Genomic DNA, 22411 nt, shown 5'->3' on the forward strand with positions numbered 1-22411 from the left:
TTAACCACAAGGGTTCATGAGTGAGGTTAATTAAGCAGCATGTCATCACATTCCCATAAAGAACAGGCTTTTGGGTGCCTCTCCCTCTTCCTCTTCCATTTTCCTTCTTCACTTCAACCTTGTGTTAGGATGTATTGACTGGTGAAATGCTAGAGAAGTAAGGTATTAACCTAACAAGTGAACAAAGATTGAACCACAAAAAAATTCCAAGTGGACACTGTCATTTGAAGACATTTTAATAATAAATAATGTGGTAAAAATGACAATATTTTTTTTCATCCCCGTTTATAACATACTCAGTAATGACACAACATGGCTGACATCATGAACATAGTTGCAATTCTTTAAAACATGTCAAACTCCAAACAAATGTCAGGTGTCCTCAGCGAACAATGTTTTACACATTTTGTAGATGTACCAAAAAATGTACCCAAAGCTTGGCCTAGATGTAGCCATAAAGAACCTAAACCCAACATGCTGTTCCATCGCCAAGCAGCATGGTTTTCAAGTCCCAGTCTTTTGTCACCTGTTGTCCTCTTTCTGTAATAGAGTCCTTCTTTAGGGTAAGTATTAATGTCACTTTCCTCTGCCCTCTGTCTTGCTGGGAAACAATGGTGGATGTGTCACTGTGTACTGGTTGCTCATGGAGAAAACGCTATCCATCATCAGGCATGGAGAAATCCATTTTCCAGGATGTATCCATCAACGTTCCCTACTGATGGGGAGACTCCTACTAATGGGGCTTCCTCACCCTTCTCTATTGGTACAATGTATCCGTCAGCTTGTCTACTGTCTCTCTCACTTCCTCATAAGTGCAATTTTAGACATGAGAGTATAGTCCGATTAACACAGTAGTTTGTGTCATAATAAATCTCAAGGGGACACTGCTTTGGGCAGTGTCCCCTTGAGTCCAAATGAACACAGTGGTTTGAATTAAACCTAAACTAGACAGGGGAGTTAAGTTTCCATCCCAACCCCTAACAGAAACAGAATATTAAGACACATAACACTGGTCCAATCGTGTATATAGACAACGATTAACAAGATCATTTGTATCATTGTTCCTCTTGTATGACAGAAGGTCATAGATAACAATAGTTTAAAATAAAGTTAAGTGATTGTGCTTTTGAAACCAAAGTAGAACAAATAATGCACATTGACAAGACCAACATCAATAACAAAACAATAACAGTGCATTACAAAAATACATTAAAAACAAATGTAAATTTCCCATTGTAGCAATTTTTGTGGCAGTAAAATTAACAAACAATTTACAAGATGGATAGTGATGTCCAAATATGAATTACAGGGGCAACAGACATGTACCACATCAGGTGGTCCAAGACAAGGTATCTGTATACATTGACAACAGCCATCTAATGTGCATGTACTTTCATTGAGGCTGTGACTACTTTCGTCGAGGCGAATGGAAGCCAGTTCTCTACCAACAAGTCAAGTAAACAATGATCTAATGGTGCTTCATACCAGTGAGTTAACACACTGATTGCACCTTTTTTCTCACTTTCTTTTTTCCTGGAAGATGGACATCGAATGAGAAATTGTAATAAGAAAAACAAATATTCAATATTGTTCTGTTTTTTTTGTTCTGTATGATATGAAAAGTAATTTACATAATAGTCACTGAATTGTGATGTCAGATCCCCTTTCCTTTTCTTCTCCCATGATCCTCAGCTCTCCAGAAGCTGTAGACTCAAGACACAAGTTTATAATATAACCTTATGAATAATTGCCATAAAAAGAAGATCATAGACATACTAGATTTTCAACTCTTGGAAACTAGTAAATGGACACTTTTATGAGTATCTTGTTCTCACCTCTAGCTCCTCTTCCTGGGTCTGGAAGCCTGTGATGCTGGGCAGTGTGTCTGTGGGGTTCCTGCGGGCCCCATCTCTCCTCCGTCCTCCTGAGCCCCGGGAGGACATGGAGCTGGAGGAGCTCTGAGCCTGGCTCTGGCCCTGCACCGAGGGGAAGGAGGGCCTGCTGTACGGGGGGATGTCCTCAGAACCTGAGACAGAGAGAGATGGTGGTTGGTTAAACACATTCTACTTAGTTTGTGCTGGATAAACTCCATTGTGATGAATCATCTAGTTTTCAAGGGGATTTATTTTGACATGTAGGAACCACATACAAGCATAATGTTATAAAGCTTATATTTGTACTTTGTTCCAACACACAAACCACATTGGAAGTAAACTACATTGCAGTAAGTACCTGGTGGCTGATGGGCTTTGCTACTCCCCTTGCCTCCCTGTGGAGTCCTGTTCTTGTCCTGGCCCTCCCGTCTCTCTACAGAGCCCTCTCTGGTCCTCTGGCCTCCTGCACTCCCTCTCCGGCCCCGACCCTCCCCAGAGCCAATCCTCGGGAGCGTGGCACCTCTCACCTCATAGCCACACCGCGACATGTGACTAGGGGACTTCAAGGGCATGCATGAGTCTGAGGAGAGAAGAACACAGACATGGAAATTGGAACTTTATTCACCAAGGCATATGTACTGTATAGCTAGAGAAGTCAATGTGAGAGCTGTTCCATGCAGTGACCCATGTCTCAGACCCAGTCCCTTACCGTCTGTGAAGTCGTTCCTCTTCTGGTGACCTTGGTGGCCAACCTGGGCCTGGTGCTGCTTGTGCCTCTTGGGCGGTCTCTTCTGCATCACTGCAGAGCTCATGTTGCTGTCTGTGGACAGTGGGCTGCTGGGACGCTGGTGTCTTCGCCCTGAGGTAACAGACAAACAGTCAGTCCATGAAAGTTTATCTAAGAAGGCATATCTATGAATTTTATTTCTGATATTTTCCCCTGACCCAGTTTCCTGCCCCTCTCTCCTCCTCACCTGCTGGTCCTGTGTCCTCTGGGAACCTGGCCATGCGTAGGCCTGCTGTGTAGTCTCCAGTGTTGGCCACAGCCTGGGCGAAGTCTGCGTCTGTGAAGAAGGATCCGTCTGAGGAGCTGACTGCGCTGGAGCGTCCTGACGAGCCGTTGTCCTCCTCGGAGGCCGAGCCCCAGCCGTTAATCATGGAGCCCGTCACGGAGCTCTCCAGGTCCCCCGTGCTGGAGGCCGGCGTCTGCTCCAGCCCCCGGAGGTGCAGCCTGCGTGGGGAACGGGGGTGCTGGTGGTGGCGCAGTTGCTGGTGGGGCTGGTGGTTATTTTGGTGCTGGTGGTAGTGACTCTGTGCCATGTCTGCATCCGTCTCATCCCCTGCCTCTTCTTCATCCTCCTCCTCCTCCTCTTCCTCCTGGCCGTCAGTATCCAGTGCCAGGGGGCTGGAGATGTAGCCGTAGGTATGTGGGGGGGAGAGGGGGAGCGGGGAAGGAGGGGGGCTGGCCACGTGTTGTCTAAGAAGGGAAAAAGGGAAAGGATCAAAGCATTGATTAATACAAATGGCTGACGGTTGTAGCAGGGATGAGTGAGATGCAGTGTGAGTTGGGCTCATAGTTACCTGTGGTGGTCTGTTCCATTGTGTAGGCCGTTGTGCTGGTCTCCCTGGGGGGAGGGGGTGAGAGTTGCCGTAGACTGGTGACTGTAGGACAGACCCTCAGGGGATGAGGCTGCCCCTCTGACAGGGGGGGTGGGACACCTATCCATCCCCTCCTCCGCCTCCTCTTCCTCCATCTCATCCGGATGCAGGTACATCCGCGAGGGAAGCATTGGGCATAGGGCATCTGGGTTAAAGCTTTTTTCCATGGGCAGGGTATATTCGTCACAGCTTTGGCTTGGTGGGGGCTTGGCAGAGGAAGGGTGTAGAGGTTCACCCCGGTTCACTGTGTTCGTTTTGGGCAGTTTGGGGGTGCGAATTCCCTTCTTATGACTTTGGCTCCCTGCAGAGGTAATCGAACAAACTCTTAGAACATACTGCAGAACAAATACTTATTTGTCCTATTGCTATGATCCGGGAAATCAGTGTCTCACCAGAGGTGCTGTTGCTGCCCCTGTCAGAGCTGTGATGGGAGCCTCCTGTGTGGTGTTCGTGGGCCTGGTTGTACGGGACGGTGCCTTGCAGAGGCCCATCTCCTCTATAGTGGTCTGAAGACACAGCAGATACAGAGAGAAAGAGACAGAGTTAAACAGATATGTAGACTACACATAGTAAAACAAATAAACACAAACAGAAGAAACTTCCCAAATACCCTCCCTCCCACCACTGCTACGCTATGTCCAATCCTCTCACCTTTATTGAGCCTGTTGCTCTGCTCCATGATGTTGTACTGCATATGTGCTTTCTGCAGCTGGGAGGGGGGCTGGTTCCAACAGCGTATATCAGGGGCCCCAGCCGCAGCCCCTGCAGCTCCAGCCTTGTTTAGGATGCTAGACTGGATGAGCTGGGTGGTGGCGTAGGGGGTGGGCTCGTAGGGGGTGGGCGGCCCTGCCCCTGGGCCCATGTAGCACAGGCTGGGGTTGTTGAAGGTCTTGAGCTCGTTGAGTTTGTTGGAGAGGTCCACGTCGCTGTACACGGCCTGTTCAGGCCCCAGTAGACCCCCCTGCTGGTTCTCCAACTGGCTGCCATAGTTGGCGATGCAGTCAGCTGAGGAAAGGAGACCACATGGGGTTAGGGTTAGAGACACTTTACCTATTCATTAACCCTTCACACAGGAAGTCACATAACACCATTAATTATCATGTTGAAGCCATGTTTCATTTCCATGATAACCCTCATTGCTTATTTGATTTGCATTATATCTCTATACTATAAGTTCCATTGCTGGGACCTAACCACTATCACCCCCAGAGGAGGTCTGTAGCTTTAACGGTACTGACCTGGGCGGCTGTAGGTGGTCATGTTGCTGTCGCTGGTGCCGTTTCCAGTGTTGCAGCAGTTGATGCTGCAGTCTTTGTGGTTGGCACAGGCGTTGGGCCAGGAGTCTGGCAGCCACGGCTGGTTCACACTCTCGCCCATGTTCAGCAGCCCGGGTCTGAACCAGAAGCATGAAACCAGAACCATTATCACACAGAACAAACAGGGTTTCAGTCAGGGAGGGGCATGGGAGTTTCTGTCCTCAGTCATTTTTCAGACAGTGGGAGACCTCCCTCTGGTGGTTCAAGTAGGGAATACACTGCTGTTGCTTTTACCACTTCCCTCCTGCATTTCTGAACACCATCATAAGTGCCCTATATAGACAGTGGAGAAATCATATCCAGTCAAGTGTACACATAAAACCACACCCCTTACCTCCCAGCACTGCAGACAGACTCTCCTCCTCTCTGATAGTTCACTGATTTAAAGAAAGAGACCAAATGTGAGAAACACAAGAAAGCAACCTGCACGACAAATGAAAGAGGGAATCCAGGTTGGTGTGACCTGTCTGTCACTCTGTACTCATACAGCTGTCCTTAGGTCAGTCTGACTCATCGCATCTGATAGACACATCCTGTCATGAGTCATACTCTGCACGCACGCGCACGCACGCACGCACGCACGCACGCACGCACGCACGCACGCACGCACGCACGCACGCACGCACGCACGCACGCACGCACGCACGCACGCACGCACGCACACACACACACACACACACACACACACACACACACACACACACACACACACACACACACACACACACACACACACACACACACACACATCAACACACACCTGGGGCACTTGGCATTGAGAGGTGTACATGTAGAAAAACAAAATCAGTATCAGAGTGTTAAACATGATATCTTGACCCTGAGGCACACTTCACAATGACTGATAACCCTTCATTTCAGACACATCCTCTTCAATGGAGGGTGAGTCATTTCAACCACATGATTAGATACACTTTACTACTTCTACGGTCACTGTGTAAAGGACAAGTGGGGACATGGGACTGTGGTTATGCTTTGTATGGCACTAACTGCCTCTCTACTTGTCACAAAGCACAGTGACTCAGCAGTACTCTAAACTGTCTTCACCACAACCACAGGACAGGCCAACTGGTGGCCATGTTGTGTGTCGTTGTCTATGCCTGGTCTAAGAGGGTGGGATAGGGATGGGCTAATGACCTCTTTAGGAGCTGTCTGCCCCCTGATTCACCTTATGTCAGAACACCCCTTTGTGTAGCCCTGAATGCACCTCCCTCCGTGAGATTTTGAATTTTATATCATTGGTTTGTGGATGTGAGGCCACCAAAGATAAACACTAGCTCCATTAGCTGTTTGTGTATTGGAACAGATTGTTTGTGAGTGCTGGGAGGAACTGAGGACATAGAGAGAGAACTGTGTTTGTGTACAGGCATCTCTGAATCATAGGGGCTTCAAGGTCAGTACACATACCGCTAAATAACAAATACATGTTTACAGCTGAACACATTCCTTCATACATACCTGTAGGAGTGAAGGTGAAAGATGGAACTGCAGGAACAAACCCAACCCAACCAGAGGAGGAGGGAATAAAAAGAAAAGGAGGTGGGAGAGAAAGAGAGAAGATGGTTCATTTATTGATTGCAAAATAGACATTTCGTAAGCCTGTGAAAAAAGCCCCACAAAAACTGGCAGACATATTGACGCATGCACGCACACTCAAACACACACACACAGTCAGATGAGGCTCCCTGTCCTTCATCAATCAGGAACATGTGGCCTTATTGGTAATGGAGGTCACCTGTGGTCAGACGGAAGGAGATAACAGAGATAGCAGAACACGTGTCATATTACCTGGGTGACAGGCTTGTCCCTACTCTAACTGTGCCTCACCGGGGAGAGGCGGCGGGCAGTGCCCTGGAAATGAACCCTAAATGTCAGTGTTTGAATGTCAGCGTATTCTGGGATGTGCCGGCTCATCGTCACTACCCTTTGAGGTCTTCGAGTCAGGGGAGAAGATTAGACCAAACCCGTTTTATTTCACATATGAGATGTTGTTATCAGGCTCCTTACTTTATTCCCCATATGAGATGTGGTTATCAGGCTCCTTACTTTGAGGATAAAAGCAGCTGACACTAGGCAAGTCACATTATGGGCTACTGGAGAAAAACACACCTTAATGTAAAAGCATTGGTTTCATGCATGTTAACCTGTTTGGGCTGCAAGGGGCAGTATTGAGTAGCCAGATAAAAGGTGCCCATTTCAAACGGCCTCGTACTCAATTCTTGCTCGTACAATATGCATATTATTATTACTATTGGATAGAAAACACTCTCTAGTTTCTAAAACCGTTTGAATTATTTCTCTGAGTGAAACAGAACTCATTCTGCAGCACACTTCCTGACCAGGAAGTGGAAAGTCTGAAATCGAGGCTCTGTTCTTCTTCCTGCCTATAAATGGGCACGAGACCTATTAGTATACATGCACGTCATACACCTTCCCCTGGGTGTCAAGAGGCTGTGAGAGAAGAAATGAGGTGATTATCTTGGTCTGAGATGGAACACATCATCTTGGAATGACGTGTCCACCATTTTCGGTACTCTGAAGAGCGCGAGGTGGACAGTGGGATTGCCTTTTGTTTAGCTGCCGTTATAGGCGACTACTATCTCCGACTTTGATTTTATTTGATACATGTCACCATATCATCGTAAAGTATGTTTTTTCAATATAGTTTCATCAGATTATTGAAAATTTTTCGGGAGTTTTGCCATGTTCCGTTCTCTTCCGTTTGTTGACATGGAGAGCGTCGTGCCACTTGGCTAGTGTGCTTGCTAAATGAAGAGGGAAAGTTGCCGTTCTAAATCCAAACAACGATTGTTCTGGACAAAGGACACCTTGTCCAACATTCTGATGGAAGATCAGCAAAAGTAAGAAACATTTTATGATGCTATTTCATATATCTGTCGTAGATGTGAACTAGTCGTCGGCGCCCAAGTGTTTCTGGCTATTGTGGTAAGCTAATATAACGCTACATTTTGTTTTCGCTGTAAAACACTTAATAAATCGGAAATATTGGCTGGAATCACAAGATGCCTGTCTTTCATTTGCTGTACACTATGTATTTTTCAGAAATGTAATTAGGTATTTGACGTTGGTGTCTGTAATTATTATGGCTGCTTTCGGTGCAATTTCTGATTGTAGCTGCAATGTAAACTATGATTTATACCTGAAATATGCACATTTTTCTAACAAAACATATGCTATACAATAAATATGTTATCAGACTGTCATCTGATGAAGTTGTTTCTTGGTTAGTGGCTATATATATCTTTATTTGGTCGAATTTGTGATAGCTACTGATGGAGTAAAAAACTGGTGGAGTAAAAAAAGTGGTGTCTTTTGCTAACGTGGTTAGCTAATAGATTTACATATTGTGTCTTCCCTGTAAAACATTTTAAAAATCGGACATGTTGGCTGGATTCACAAGATGTGTACCTTTCATATGCTGTATTGGACTTGTTAATGTGTGAAAGTTAAATATTTAAAAAATATATCTTTTGAATTTCGCGCCCTGCACTTGAAGTGGCTGTTGTCATAAGTGTACCGACGCCGGGCTGCAGCCATAAGAAGTTAACATTAGAAGCCTCCTCCCTAAGTTTGTTTTATTCACTGCTTTAGCACACTCCGCAAACCCCGATGTCCTAGCCATGTCTGAATCCTGGCTTAGGAAGGCCACCAAAAATCCTGACATTTCCATCCCTAACTATAACATTTTCCGACAAGATAGAACTGCCAAAGGGGGCGAAGTTGCAATCTACTGCAGAGATAGCCTGCGGAGTTCTGTAATACTATCCAGGTCTGTGCCCAAACAATTCGAGCTTCTACTTTTAAAAATCCACCTTTCAGAAACAAGTCTCTCACCGTTGCCGCTTGCTATAGACCCCCTCAGCCCCCAGCTGTGCCATGGACACCATATGTGAATTGATCGCCCCCCATCTATCTTCAGAGTTTGTTCTTTTAGGTGACCTAAACTGGGACATGCTTAACACCCCGGCCATCCTACAATCTAATCTAGATGCCCTCAATCTCACACACATTATTAAGGAACCTACCAGGTACAACCAAAATCAGTAACCATGGGCACCATCTTAGATATCATCCTGACCAACTTACCCTCTAAATACACATCTGCTGTCTTCAACCAGGATCTCAGCGATCACTGCCTCATTGCCTGCATGCGTAATGGGTCCGCGGTCAAACGACCACCCCTCATCACTGTCAAACGCTCCTTAAAACACTTCAGCAAGCAGGCCTTTCTAATCGACCTGGCCCGGGTATTCTGGAAGGATATTGACCTCATCCTGTCAGTAGAGGATGCCTGGTTGCTCTTCAAAGGTGCTTTCCTCTCCATCTTAAAGCATAAGCATGCCCAATTTAAAAAATGTAGAACTAAGAACAGATATAGCCCTTGGTTCACCTCAGACTTGACTGCCCTTGATCAGCACAAAAACATCCTGTTGCATTCTGCATGAGCATCGAATAGCCCCCGCGATATGCAACTTTTCAGGGAAGTCAGGAACCAATATACTCAGTCAGTTAGGAAAGCTAAGGCTAGCTTTTTCAAACAGAAATTTGCATCCTGTAGCACTAATTCCCCCAAAATGAGGGACACTGTAAAGTCCATGGAGAATAATAGCACGTCCTCCCAGCTGCCCGCTGCACTGAGGCTAGGTAACATTGTCACCACCGATAAATCCACGATAATCAAGAATTTCAAAAAGCATTTCTCTACGGCTGGCCATGCTTTCCACCTAGCTACCCCTACCCCGGCCAACATCTCAGCACCCCCTGCAGCAACTTGCCCCCCCCCCCCCCCCCCCCCCCGCTTCTCCGTCACCTAAATCCAGACAGCTGATGTTCTGAAAGAAATGCGAAATCTGGATCCCTACAATTCATCCGGGCTAGACAATCTGGACACTCTTTCTAAAATGATCCGCCAATATTGTTGCAACCCCTATTACTAGCCTGTTTAACCTCTCTTTCGTATCGTCTGAGATCCCCAAAGATTGGAAAGCTGCCGCGGTCATCCCCCTCTTCAAAGGGGGAGACACTCTAGACCCAAACTGTTATAGACCTATATCCATCCTGCCCTGCCTTTCTAAAATCTTAGAAAGCCAAGTTAACAAACAGATCACCGACCATTTCGAATCCCACCGTACCTTCTCCACTATGCAATCTGGTTTCCGAGCTGGTCATGGGTGCACCTTAGCCACGCTCAAGGTCCTAAACAATATCATAACCGCCATCGATAAAAGACAGTACTGTGCAGCTGTCTTCAACGACCTGGCCAAGGCTTTGACTCTATCCATCACCGCATTCTTATCGGCAGACTCAACAATCTTGGTTTCTCAAATGACTGCCTCGCCTGGTTCACCAACTACTTCTCAGATAGAGTTCAGTGTGTCAAATCGGAGGGCCTGTTGTCCGGATCTCTGGCAGTCTCTATGGGGGTGCCACAGGGTTCAATTCTCAGGCTGACTCTTTTCTCTGTATATATCAATGATGTCGTTCTTGCTGCTGGTGATTCTCTGATCCACCTCTACGCAGACGACCCCATTCTGTATACATCTGGCCCTTCTTTGGACACTGTGCTAACAAGCCTCCAAATGAGATCAACACCATACAACACTCCTTCCGTGGCCTCCAACTGCTTTTAAATGCTAGTAAAACTAATTCCATGCTCTTCAACTGATTGCTGCCCGCACCCTCCCGCCCGAATGGCATCACTACTCTGGACGGTTCTGACCTAGAATATGTGGACAACTAAAAATACCTAGTGTCTGGTTAGACTGTAAACTCTTCTTCCAGACTCGCATTAAGCATCTCCAATCCAAAATTAAATCTAGAATCAGCTTCCTATTTCCCAACAAAGCCTCCTCACTCATGCCGCCAGACATACCCCCGTAAAACTGACTATCCTACCAATCCTTGACTTCGGCAATGTCATTTACAAAATGGCCCCCAACACTCTACTCAGCAAACTAGATGTAGTCTATCACAGTCCCATCCGTTTTATCACCAAAGCGCCATATATCACCCACCACTGCGACCTGTATGCTCTTGTTGGCTGGCCCTCACTACATATCCGTCGCCAAACCCACTGGCTCCAGGTCATCTATAAGTCTTTGTTAGGTAAAGCTCCACCTTATCTCAACTCACTGGACACCATACCAACATCCACCCGTAGCACGCGCTCCAGCAGGTATACTGTACTGGTCATCCCCAAAGCCAACACTTCCTTTGGCAGCCTTTCCTTCCCGTTCTCTGCTGCCAATGACTGGAACGAATTGCAAAAATCACTGAAGCTGGAGTCTTATATCTCCCTCACTAACTTTAAGCATAAGCTGTCAGAGAAGCTTACCAATCACTGTACATGTACACAGCCAATCTGTAAATAGCACACCCGACTACCTCATCCCCATATTATTACTTACCTTCTTGCTCTTTTGCACCCCATTATCTCTACTTGCACAACATCATCTGCACATATATCACTCCAGTATTAATGCTAAATTGTAATTATTTTTGCCTCTAGGGCCTATTTATTGCCTTACCTCCCTACTCTTTAACATTTGCACACACTACATCGATGTTTCTATTTTTCTTTTATTTGGTGTTATTGACTGTACGTTTGTTTATGTGTAACTCTGTGTTGTTGTTTTTGTCGTACTGCTTTGCTTTATCTTGGCCAGGTCGCAGTTGTAAATGAGAACTTGTTCTCAACTGGCCTACCTGGTTAAATAAAGGTGAAATAAAAATACATTAAAAGAATGTGATTGAAGTGAATAAATGCAATTACCCTGGTGACACAGAGGACAGTGTCCCGTCTCAAACTTGTGTGTCAGAGGGCTTAGGTTGCTAGTGTTCAGCTGAATGATCATAACACTAACCTAATGTCCTCCCTCTATCCACCTCCCCACATCTAATTACTATCACCATCCCAGTCTCTTCTCATCTCCCTCCAATCTCTACACAACAAAATATTAGCTGGGTGTGATCAACATTTGATACTCTACTTACTAATTAAATAATCATATTTTCCCAAACTCCTAAGCCTAACCCTAAACTTACAAAATGTCCCCAGTTGGTCAAAGTTTTGTTCGTTTACTTTTCTTGATCCCCACAAGTATAGTTAAACATGTCCACTGATAAATACACCCAAGCCCACATCCACTATGGACCTTTGCGTATGCCGGCGTAGCTGCTGCTGAGGCCACTCCTCTTCTTGTGGTGGCGGTAGAGCCACACACTGAACACCATGAGGACCACCCAGCAGGTAGCACCAATGCCCGCGATGAACGCCGGCTGTTTGACCACGTCTGAGATCTGAGACAATGTGTCCTGATCCTCACGACTGTCCATCATCTGACCTGTAGAGTCTGGGGGAGGAAGAGGAGGAGAGGAGATTGACACGAAGGACATGTATATAGTGAACTCCATCATAGAAAAATGACGGGGAAGAATTGAGGCGGATCCTGAAGGACAAACATCAATCCTTCAAAACATTAAAGTTCAACTGATGGGCAGGAGTCTGAGATGGAAAACAACATCACAGAGAGGAGACAGGAGAGTCAGCTGAAAGGAGATATCTTTAAATACATCTGGTCACACAATCTGTCATGGAGAATGTTCTCATTCTCTGCTCATCAGAGTGCTAGGCCAAGAGGTGAACTGGAGTGAATGGGCTTCATCATGTAACTCTAAAAGCTTTATATTGGTAATGTGAAAAGGCTGGAATGTACTAATATGATGGAGAGGTGGAAAATCGAGTTGAAAATGTCTGTGGTGTGTGTGCTTTTTGTCACATATAGTGAACCTGAGACTAGGGCAGGAGAGGCTGAATGCAAATTATTTAACTAAAGGCATTGTGAAATGACTCAGAGACATATTCATGTTGGGACTTTAGATAGACACCTGTACTTTACATTTGTCATGGTGAGAACTGACACAGTGTGCAAATCACACAGACCATCTATCACATGGCTATAACTGAAAAGACCGTAGACAGGTAGCGATTGAAATGGTGTTGACCTGAAGCTTGTGAGTCGACAGGCATAGATAATGGATTAACACTGTTAATTGACCTCTTCTTTTCTTGGTTCTGAGATAAGATAACATTCTTAATGTATTTTTACATGCTCTAAACTTAGGGGAGACTATCAAGTGTTACAGTTGAGCAGCTCACCAAGTTGAAAGAAGGTGACATCGCTCTTGACCCCTGGGCCAGCACCGTTGCTAGCGGCGACCTCCACACTGTAGCGTATCCCTGGCACCAGGCTGGGGATTAGCACGGAGAAGGTGGAGCCATCTACTGTCCGGTTGACGTGGTAACGGCTCTCATTGCCCAGGCACCAGATCTGTAGAGGATAGGGTGAAAGAAGGAGTGTGATGGTGAGAGTCAGTGGATTTTTTTTCAGTAAATGCAAAAACTGTATTTGATGTGACATATCAACATTAGCCCATGACAGTGTCTCACATCAATGTGCTTAGTCCACCTCTGCTGAAGCAACTAAAAACACACGAACCCAAGGAAGTGAGAGGGAGGAAGTGGGAGGCTTGAGATTCTGCTCCATACCTCTCTCTGTTTGTTCCCCTCTTTCCTTCAGCAGAAAATCAAACCCTCTCTCCATCTTACCTTGTACTCCTGTACCATTCCGTTCTGTTCCTCCTCAGGAGGCGGTTGCCAAGCGACCAGGATGGCGGTCCCATTGGCATCACTCTTCGTCACGGTAACACCTCGGGGGGCTCCACTGGGAGCTGAGACGGGAACACACCATCAGACAGATGCACAGACATCATGATGACATCAAAGACCCCCACTCTCATTTGATCCTGTACATGTCAGAGCTCCGCTCAGCGTCTGCCATGTCTCTTACTGAACATTAAAGAAGATTTAGTGACAATTCAGATCAGATGCAACTGCTTCACCTGCAGTAGTCAGATTATTCTCAATACAATAGGTGATGCAAAAGCTCTAAACAAGACTAATGTTACTGAACAGAATGATCATAAAGCGCTAATGAACAGCATGTGGAATAAATACAGATTGATATTCTAGAAGTTTTAAATTGTAAGGGTATGGAACTAGAGTGAATAGCCACAGGGCACAGATGTCAGTTCAGCGCATAGTTTGGATTTACATTTGGTTGAGTTGTAAACTAACGTGCATTCAATGTGAAATCAACAAAACATTTTACCATGTCATTGGATTTAGGTTAAAAGTTGGGTAAAAAAATATGAAATGCCCTTACGTTGATGACTTTTTACAAATATAATCTGTTTTCCAGGTTGATTCAACGTCCTCACATTTATTTTATTTGTTGAAATGATGTGGAAACAATGTTGATTCAACCAGTTTTTGCCCAGTGGGACAGTGGGGACTTTGTATGGATGTTGTGATAATTGTTAGTATTTGTAAGATGAGAAGATAAAAAAAAAAATGTGTATACACAATGTTATCTCTGACGAGCTGGGGCACTGAACGTTCCACATATCTATCTATCTAGCCCAGCCCACTACATCTTCTTGCAATTATCTGCCTAAGGGTATGAAACCCACATGAAGCCACAGGTCGATGTAGCAAGTTTGTCACCAGTATAATACAGGAATTGACTGAGCTGATGTTGTGATGAATGATACGTTGCTCGAGCTCTAGTAATGCCTGGAGGCTTTGTGTGCTGTGCCACGGTGTTGATGGTGGTGGTGGTGCTAGTCACCTGATGAGAGCAATTCAAGTGAATCAGTAGCGCGTTGGCCTCAGGAGCTTAGTCATCGCCTAGTTAAAGATAATGAAAGCAGGCATGTCTGTTGTCTCGGGCTGGCTGGGGCTCTACGCATGAACTCAGAAAACAATTAGCAGCGCAATTTGTCTGCACAGCTGCTGCTACACACTCATCTATACAGAATACAGACACACATCAGCTTTAAACAATGTGAAACTCCCAAATCTCACCAATGTTGATTACTATGCAACAACCATACAGTAACACCCACACATCTCTGGAACAATTAGCACACTTTATTTGGATAGTACAGATTTTCCATCGGTAAAAGCTCTGTAGATAGTATCACCAACTATCTGTTGATAAGCAACTGCTTGCTAAGGTTACTATTAGGTTTAGAATAAGGGTTAGGGTAATGGTTAAGGTTAGGGTTAGGGTAAGGGTTAAGTTTAGGATTAGGATAAGGGCAGTAGAGGCTTCTGAGGGGAGGACGGCTCAAAATAATGGGCGGAACAGAGTAAATGGAATGGCATCAAACACATGGAAACCATGTGTTTGATGTATTTGATACCATTCCACCTATGCAGCTCCAGCCATTACCACGAGCCCGTCCTCCCCAATTAAGGTGCCACCAACCTCCTGTGGATAAGGTTTAAGGTTAGGGTTAGAACTAAGGTTAGTACAGAGTTGAAATATTACTGATTGTCTGTAGATAGTCTGTAGAGCATCTACAGATGGACTATCCAAATAATGTGTTACCGAGATGTGTTATGGTTTCTCAGAAATCTCATTCATTTATTTCTACACGTGAAAGGATGATTTTGTCAACCACTTCCCTGGACTACTAAAACTCTCACAAAACAACCTACTCCATTCTAATACTATAACTCCTGTATGAAACCTTTAATCTCCACTCAGACATCCCATCACTACCCTCTCTAACAGAAGCCCTTGACCCATGATCCCTGACCCCTGGCCTCAGCCTCTCACCTTCCTCAGGCGTTCTGGCCACCTTCACCTCGCTGTCCGCTCCCTGGAACTCATCAAAGAAGGGACGCACTTTGAACTCGTAGGTAACTCCCTTCTTCAGCTGAGGCACCACAGCACCGTCCTCCCCAGGGTTCCACACCTCGAACACGCCCCACTGCCCCCCCGGCTGGCCCAGCTCCGCAGACGCCCTGTACATCACCTTGTAACCCTGGATGTATGGAGACTGCTGCTCCACCTAGTGGCAGAAAGGGGGAACAGATTTTAGGGTTTCTTAGAAGGCATCTAAAACACAACATCATTTTATAAGCAGTGTTATGACCATGTGTTCTCACTTTGAACTTTGGAACACATTCTAACGCTAGAAAAAGGAACCCTACTGTAAATTAGTCTATTAAATTGCTATAACATTTTGGTTGCCATGGCCGCTGATATTTAATATTATAGTTCCAACCAAAACTATTTCATAGTAAGCCCTGGGATCTATGACACAAGTGTCAAAGAGCCATTACAACAGCAGGAAATGGTACAGCGATCTCAGATGTTGGGCCAGTGTGTCACATGATGAAATAAAAAAACAATACACATTATAAAACCATAACTCTTCTGCTGCGTGTGTTGGGCTGTTAACCATATTATGAACATCCTCCAGGAGAAGTCTTTAGTTCTGTGCTATGTTGCCCCCCAAGCCCACGGGGAGTTCTTAGGTTACACCCCCTCTCATCTTCCAGAGCTCAGAGAAACCACAGCATGAGGTCATCACCAGCCACCAGTTTCCTGAGAGCCTGGGACTGGTTAGGACACTGCCAGGAGGGCACTGCTAACCAGCACACAAAGAAACATGGGCCTCAGAGTTAGGTGTCGTAGATATGGCTAAGGAAGCTAGGACTTCATAAGCACTTTATGAATGACTGGGCCCAATACTTTTTACTTGGCAATGGCCCATAACAAAGTGTTCTCACCTATTTTAAAGGGGATCATGTTAATTTGTACTGTCCAGTGGCCCTATTAATAATTTTTGGTCCAAGTATGCGGAAAGCTCAAAAACTCTCCAGGCAGCCAAGTTCCACAGACATTGGCCATGGGGAGCCTTCTCCCTGTCAGTCTGGCTTTGGGCCTGCTCAGCTAAACTATTTACATTCTGACTCTGTTTAGTACTGCACCCCTGACATGTGCTCATTCATCACTGAGCCCCTTGGCCCTTCCTGGGGGAGAGAGGGAGAAAGGCCTCACAACATATACAAGTCCTCTTTCATAAACCAGGATCAAAACTCACTCTGTCAGCACAGGTGGTCTTGATTAGGCCATTGGTACACATCCTACCCACAGCTCCACACAACTGGCTATACAGCACATTCTATGCTCTATGTGTTCTGAAGTACATTATTTCTCAATCAATCAAATTATATTTGTATAGCCTATTGTGAATATCAGGCGGTCTTGATTAGGCCATCGGTCCACATCCTACCAGAGGTTGAAACAGGTTCAGGGAACAGATCCGAAAACTGTAAAATAACAATCAGAACCGGGAACGAAAGTGATCTATACTGTTCTGGAACAGAAACGTTATTTTAAAATCATGGGAACTGGTTAATAACGTTATTTTACGTTTAGGGAATCTTTTTCTAGTCTCACAAAAAACACAACAAGGTGCCAATGCAAAACCCTCACTCAGTCACTCAGAAACTTTTTCCAGTGTCTGCCTGCTAGCTGAAAATCTTTACGTGTGTGTACGTGTGTAGGTTACATGCCCCTCCCCCTCCAAAGCACAGGCTACTGTAGCCTGTTGATGTTAACTTCTTGACGCTAGGGGTCAGATTATTATAATTTTTAAAAAATAACGTTCCCAAGGTAAACGGACTATTTCTCAGGTCCAGATCGTAGAATATGCATATAATTTACAGATTAGGATAGAAAACGCTCCAAAGTTTCCAAAGCTGTCAAAATATTGTCTGTGAGTATTACAAAACTGATTTTGCAGGCGAAAACCTGAGGAAATCTAACCCGGAAGTGATTTTTTTTTTTTAATCTGTGTTTCATTTCCCGTCTTTCTTCCATTTAAACCATTTAAACCAGATTCCTTTTCCAATGGCTTCCTCAGCCTGTGACCAGGCTTTAGACATAGTTTCAGGCTTTTATTTTGAAAAATGAGCGATATTTTTCAAAACTAGTCAGGTGTCCTTTGATTAGTTCCTGCGCGCGAGAGGGGTAGCTCTCCATTTTCTTTCTCTCTTCTATTGAATAGGTTACGGTCCGGTTGAAATATTATCGATTATGTATGTTAAAAACAACCTGAGGATTGATTATAAAAACATTTGACATGTTTCTACGAACATTATGGATACTTTTTGGAATTTTCGTCGAACGGAACGAGGCTGTAGTTTTCTGAACATAACGCGCAACCCAAATGGCGGTTGTTTGTTATAAAAGTAATATTTATCGAACAAAAATAACATTTATTGTGTAACTGGGAGTCTCGTGAGTGCAAACATCCGAAGATTATCAAAGGTAAGCGATTAATTGTATTGCTTTTCTGACTTTCGTGACCATGCTAATTTGGGCCTAGCTGTTCTAGCATTGATTGATACACTCACAAAAGCTTGGATTGCTTTCGCTGTAAAGCATATTTTCAAAATCTGACACGATAGGTGGATTAACAACAAGCTAAACTGTGTTTTGGTATATTTCACTTGTGATTGCATGATTATAAATATTTTTAGTAATATTTGGCGCCCTGCAATTCAGCGGTTGTTTAGGAAAATGATCCCGCTAAAGGGATCCGTAGCGCAGAGAGGTTAAAAGCGTGATTCAGAAATTAGGGAGAAAGATTTTTTATGAGAGAAGAATGGATTCACTTTTTCAATGCTACTTAAGGATACTTTAGTTATCATCTTTCACATTGTAATAAGTCCAAAAAGGTAAGACATGTAAAAAATATATTTTTATATTTCAGAGGTTTAAAACTTCTTGTGAATAGGGGGGCGCTGTTTTCACTTTGGAAAAAATCATGCCCAAATGAAACGGCCTCGTACTCTGTTCTAGATCATACAATATGCATATTATTATTACTATTGGATAGAAAACACTCTGAAGTTTCTAAAACTGTTTGAATTATATCTGTGAGTAAAACAGAACTCATTTGGCAGCAAACTTCCATACAGGAAGTGAAAAATCTGAAAACGAGGCTCTGTGTCAGGGCCTGCCTATTCAACTGGCTTTTATTTATGGATCTGTATGCACTTCATATGCCTTCCACTAGATGTCAACAGGCAGTAGAAGGTTGAATGGGGTGTCTAGCTTGAATGGGGTGTCTAGCTTGATGTGAGGCCGAATAAGAGCTTTTGGAGTGGCAGGTCCGGTCTTTTGTCAGTTTTCGACGGCGCGCAGGGGAACCTCACATTGTCTTCTGAAAAGCGTTCGGTATACAGTACGAATTGCTCCGGCTCTCATTTTATTGGATATATACAACATCATAAAGTAGGATTTTCAACCGAGTTTGACCAGTTTATTCGACGTTTATTGGGAATTTTTGAATTTTTCGTTTCAAGCGCCAAGAGTTGATGGGCATGTTCGCGCCACAATGCTAGCCAAAGTTGCTAATTCGACAGAAGAAATGGACATTCTAAAACCAAACAACGATTTATTCTGGACCTAGGACTCCTTGCACAACATTCTGATGGAAGATCAGCAAAAGTAAGAGAATATTTATGATGTTATTTCGTATTTTTGTGGTAAATGTTGGCTCCAACAAGGCGGAGAATATGTGAGCGCTGTCTCACAATACTGCATGCTGTATGTTGTACTAAAGTTATTTTTTTTTAAATCTAACACAGCGGTTGCATTAAGAACCAGTGTATCTTTCATTTGCTGTACAACATGTATTTTTTGTAAAGTTTATGATGAGTTCTTTGGTTAGATTAGATGACTGTCCAAAATATCTCCGGACAATTTGGTGAATTGTTGCTACGTATTCACAATGTATAACCACGATTTGCAGCTCTAAATATGCACATTTTCGAACAAAACATAAATGTATTGTATAACATGATGTTATAAGACTGTCATCTGATGAAGTTGTTCAAGGTTAGTGATTAATTTGATCTCTATTTATGGGTTTTGTGAAAGCTACCTATGTGGTGGAAACATGGTGAAAACATGCCGTTGTGTGTTTGGCTATTGTGGTTAGCTAATATAAATACATATTGTGTTTTCGCTGTAAAACATTTTAAAAATCGGAAATGATGGCTGGATTCACAAGATGTTTATCTTTCATTTGCTGTATTGGACTTGTGATTTCATGAAATTATATTATATGATATCCCTGTCGCGTTAGGCTAGGCTATGCTAGTCAGCTTTTTTGATGAGGATGCTCCGGGATCCGGGATGGGTATTACTGAAAGGTTAAAAAGGAACAGAAAGGAACAACATAAACCATCACTTTTTTGGGATTGGAACCAGTTCAGAACTTGACTTTGCTGGTCGGAAAATTGGAACGGAATGAAAAAAAGTATGATTCTGTTCAGAATGAAACGATTGGAAAATAATTTAGGTTCCAACCCCTGCATCCTGCCCACAGCTCTACACAGCTGGTTATACAGCACATTCTATGCTCTATGTGTTCTGAAATACATCATTTCTCAATCAATCAAATTAGCCTATTGTGAATATCAGTTATAGCCACGCAAGCACAGAAAGGTTTAGGGCAGAGGTGGGCAAACTTTTTGGCTCAAGGGCCACATCGGGATTTTGAAATTCAATGGAGGGTCTCATTTTATGGGGGAACAATTGTTAAAATCAATTTGCGGGGGCCTCCTGAGTGGCGCAACAGTCTAAGGCACTACATCGCTGTGCTTGAGGCATCACTACAGACCTGGGTTTGATCCCAGGCTGTGTCACATGGGCTGGGAAACCCATGAGGTGGCGTACAATTGGCCCAGCTTCGTCTGGGTTAGGAGACGGCTTGGCAGGCCGAGATTTCCTTGTCCCATCGCGCTCTAGCAACTCCTGTGGCGGGCCGGGCACATGCACGCTGACACAGTCGCCAGGTGTACGGTGTTTCCTCCGACACATTGGTGCGGCTGGTTAAGCGGGCATTGTGTCAAGAAGCAGTGCGGCTTGGCTGGGTCGTGTTTCGGAGGACGCACGGCTCTCGACCTTTCTCTCCCCAGTCCGTACGGGAGTTGCAGCGATGGGACAATTGAATAACATGAAATTGGGGAGATAAAAGGGGTTAAAAAAATTATTATTATTTTATGTCTCACGGGCTGGATTGAAGTTCCCGGTGGAACAGATACGGCCCGAGTGCCGTACTTCCCCCCCTCCTTTGTGTAGGGAGACCAACAGACCATGCAGTCTAAGAAGCTGGGAGTAATCATTCACAATCAGCTGACACAGACAGACACTAGGGTAACTTTTCCTTAGGATGGATAGTATCTGCAGACGGGCCAGGCCCAGTTAGGTCGAGGGTCAGGGTTCTACTCACTGTCCACTGCACCCTGACGGAAGAGGAAGAGAGAATGGTGGGGTTGTGGAGATGGATCACCACATCCCCCAGCTCCCTCTGGATCTGACGATGGTCTACCCCCTGGCTGGTGGGAGGGGTGTCTGAGTGGGGACACAGAGAGAGGAAAGGGTTCAAACAGATTGGCCATGTTAGCTCACTCAGGCACTCACTTTGCCCCTGCCAAGCCAGCTGGTTACAATATGAGGACCACTAAGTCTCAGTGTCTCTGACATCAGCTAAATGTGATTCGATCATCAGGTAAAGCTTGTAGAGGAGAGGGTTATCTCACCTTGTGTCCTGACTGCATCAGTGATGGGGCTGGGGTCACTGAGGCCGTAGGCATTGGCTGCTCTCACCAGAAACAGGTAAACTGCACCTGGCTTGAGGTTCTTCAGGACAAAGGTCTCCATCTTCACGTGGTCAGCCAGAGTCACCCAGCTACTCCCCGACGCGTGACTACACAGATGGAGGAACAATAGTCAATCATTCACAACAGGCAAGGTCTTAAAAATGAGTGCATACATGCATATAGATACAGCCCTAGACTTACCTGAACACCTTGATGACATAGGAGATGGGCGTGGACCCAGCGTTTGTGTTGGATTTCCTAGACTTACCTGAACACCTTGATGACATAGGAGATAGGCGTGGACCCAGCGTTTGGGTTGGAATTCCTAGACTTACCTGAATGCCTCGATGACATAGGAGATGGGCGTGGACCCAGCGTTTGGGTTGGATTTCCTAGACTTACCTGAATACCTCGATGACATAGGAGGTGGGCGTGGCCCCAGCGTTTGGGTTGGAATTCCTAGACTTACCTGAATGCCTCGATGACATAGGAGGTGGGCGTGGCCCCAGCGTTTGGGTTGGATTTCCTAGACTTACCTGAATGCCTCGATGACATAGGAGGTAGGCGTGGCCCCAGCGTTTGGGTTGGATTTCCAGGACAGAGTGACTGAGGTGCGGCTCACGTCAGTCACGTCAGGCTTGGACGGGCCGCTGGGGATCAGGTTAGGGTCTGTGGGTCGACCTGGCTGGACTACTACTCCGAACTCTGCCACACACGAAACAGAGAGGTCAGAGTGGCAATCAAACAATCAAATAAATACCCATTTACTCACAGCAATGACTCCAGAGAGTGAAAGATACAGCTGAAAAGATCATTATGATGTCCATAACCTACCTTCCACCTCCAGGTAAGCCCTCCAGGATGCCTCTCCACTGGGGCTGGACGCCACGCATGTATAGACGCCTGTATCTCCAAGCTGAGGAGCAGAGACACAGAGACAGTGTAAGAGTGGGTTCATTTGGTGGTGGCTGAGTGGTGGTCTGTGAGTG

General features: G+C 45.0%; 1 protein-coding gene across 1 annotated transcript in view; it reads right to left on the reverse strand.

Moving 5' to 3' along the window:
- Positions 1-220: 220 nt before the first annotated feature.
- The window catches only part of LOC120045062 (roundabout homolog 1-like), a 184996-nt gene continuing 162805 nt past the window's right edge, over positions 221-22411 (reverse strand). Inside the window, exons 11-29 of the mRNA XM_038989902.1 lie at positions 22257-22338; positions 21959-22127; positions 21363-21529; positions 21053-21174; positions 15574-15808; positions 13497-13618; positions 13047-13218; positions 12043-12240; positions 6326-6352; positions 5184-5226; positions 4772-4926; positions 4185-4538; positions 3926-4039; positions 3456-3834; positions 2849-3351; positions 2584-2733; positions 2233-2454; positions 1836-2026; positions 221-1703 (exon numbers count right to left, since the gene is read on the reverse strand). Coding sequence (XP_038845830.1) covers positions 1689-1703; positions 1836-2026; positions 2233-2454; positions 2584-2733; positions 2849-3351; positions 3456-3834; positions 3926-4039; positions 4185-4538; positions 4772-4926; positions 5184-5226; positions 6326-6352; positions 12043-12240; positions 13047-13218; positions 13497-13618; positions 15574-15808; positions 21053-21174; positions 21363-21529; positions 21959-22127; positions 22257-22338 — 3420 coding nt within the window. The 3' untranslated portion in view covers positions 221-1688. The remainder of the gene's footprint in view (positions 1704-1835; positions 2027-2232; positions 2455-2583; positions 2734-2848; positions 3352-3455; positions 3835-3925; positions 4040-4184; positions 4539-4771; positions 4927-5183; positions 5227-6325; positions 6353-12042; positions 12241-13046; positions 13219-13496; positions 13619-15573; positions 15809-21052; positions 21175-21362; positions 21530-21958; positions 22128-22256; positions 22339-22411) is intronic.

Source organism: Salvelinus namaycush, chromosome 3 (assembly GCF_016432855.1).
Source record: "Salvelinus namaycush isolate Seneca chromosome 3, SaNama_1.0, whole genome shotgun sequence".
Lineage (NCBI taxonomy): Eukaryota > Metazoa > Chordata > Actinopteri > Salmoniformes > Salmonidae > Salvelinus > Salvelinus namaycush.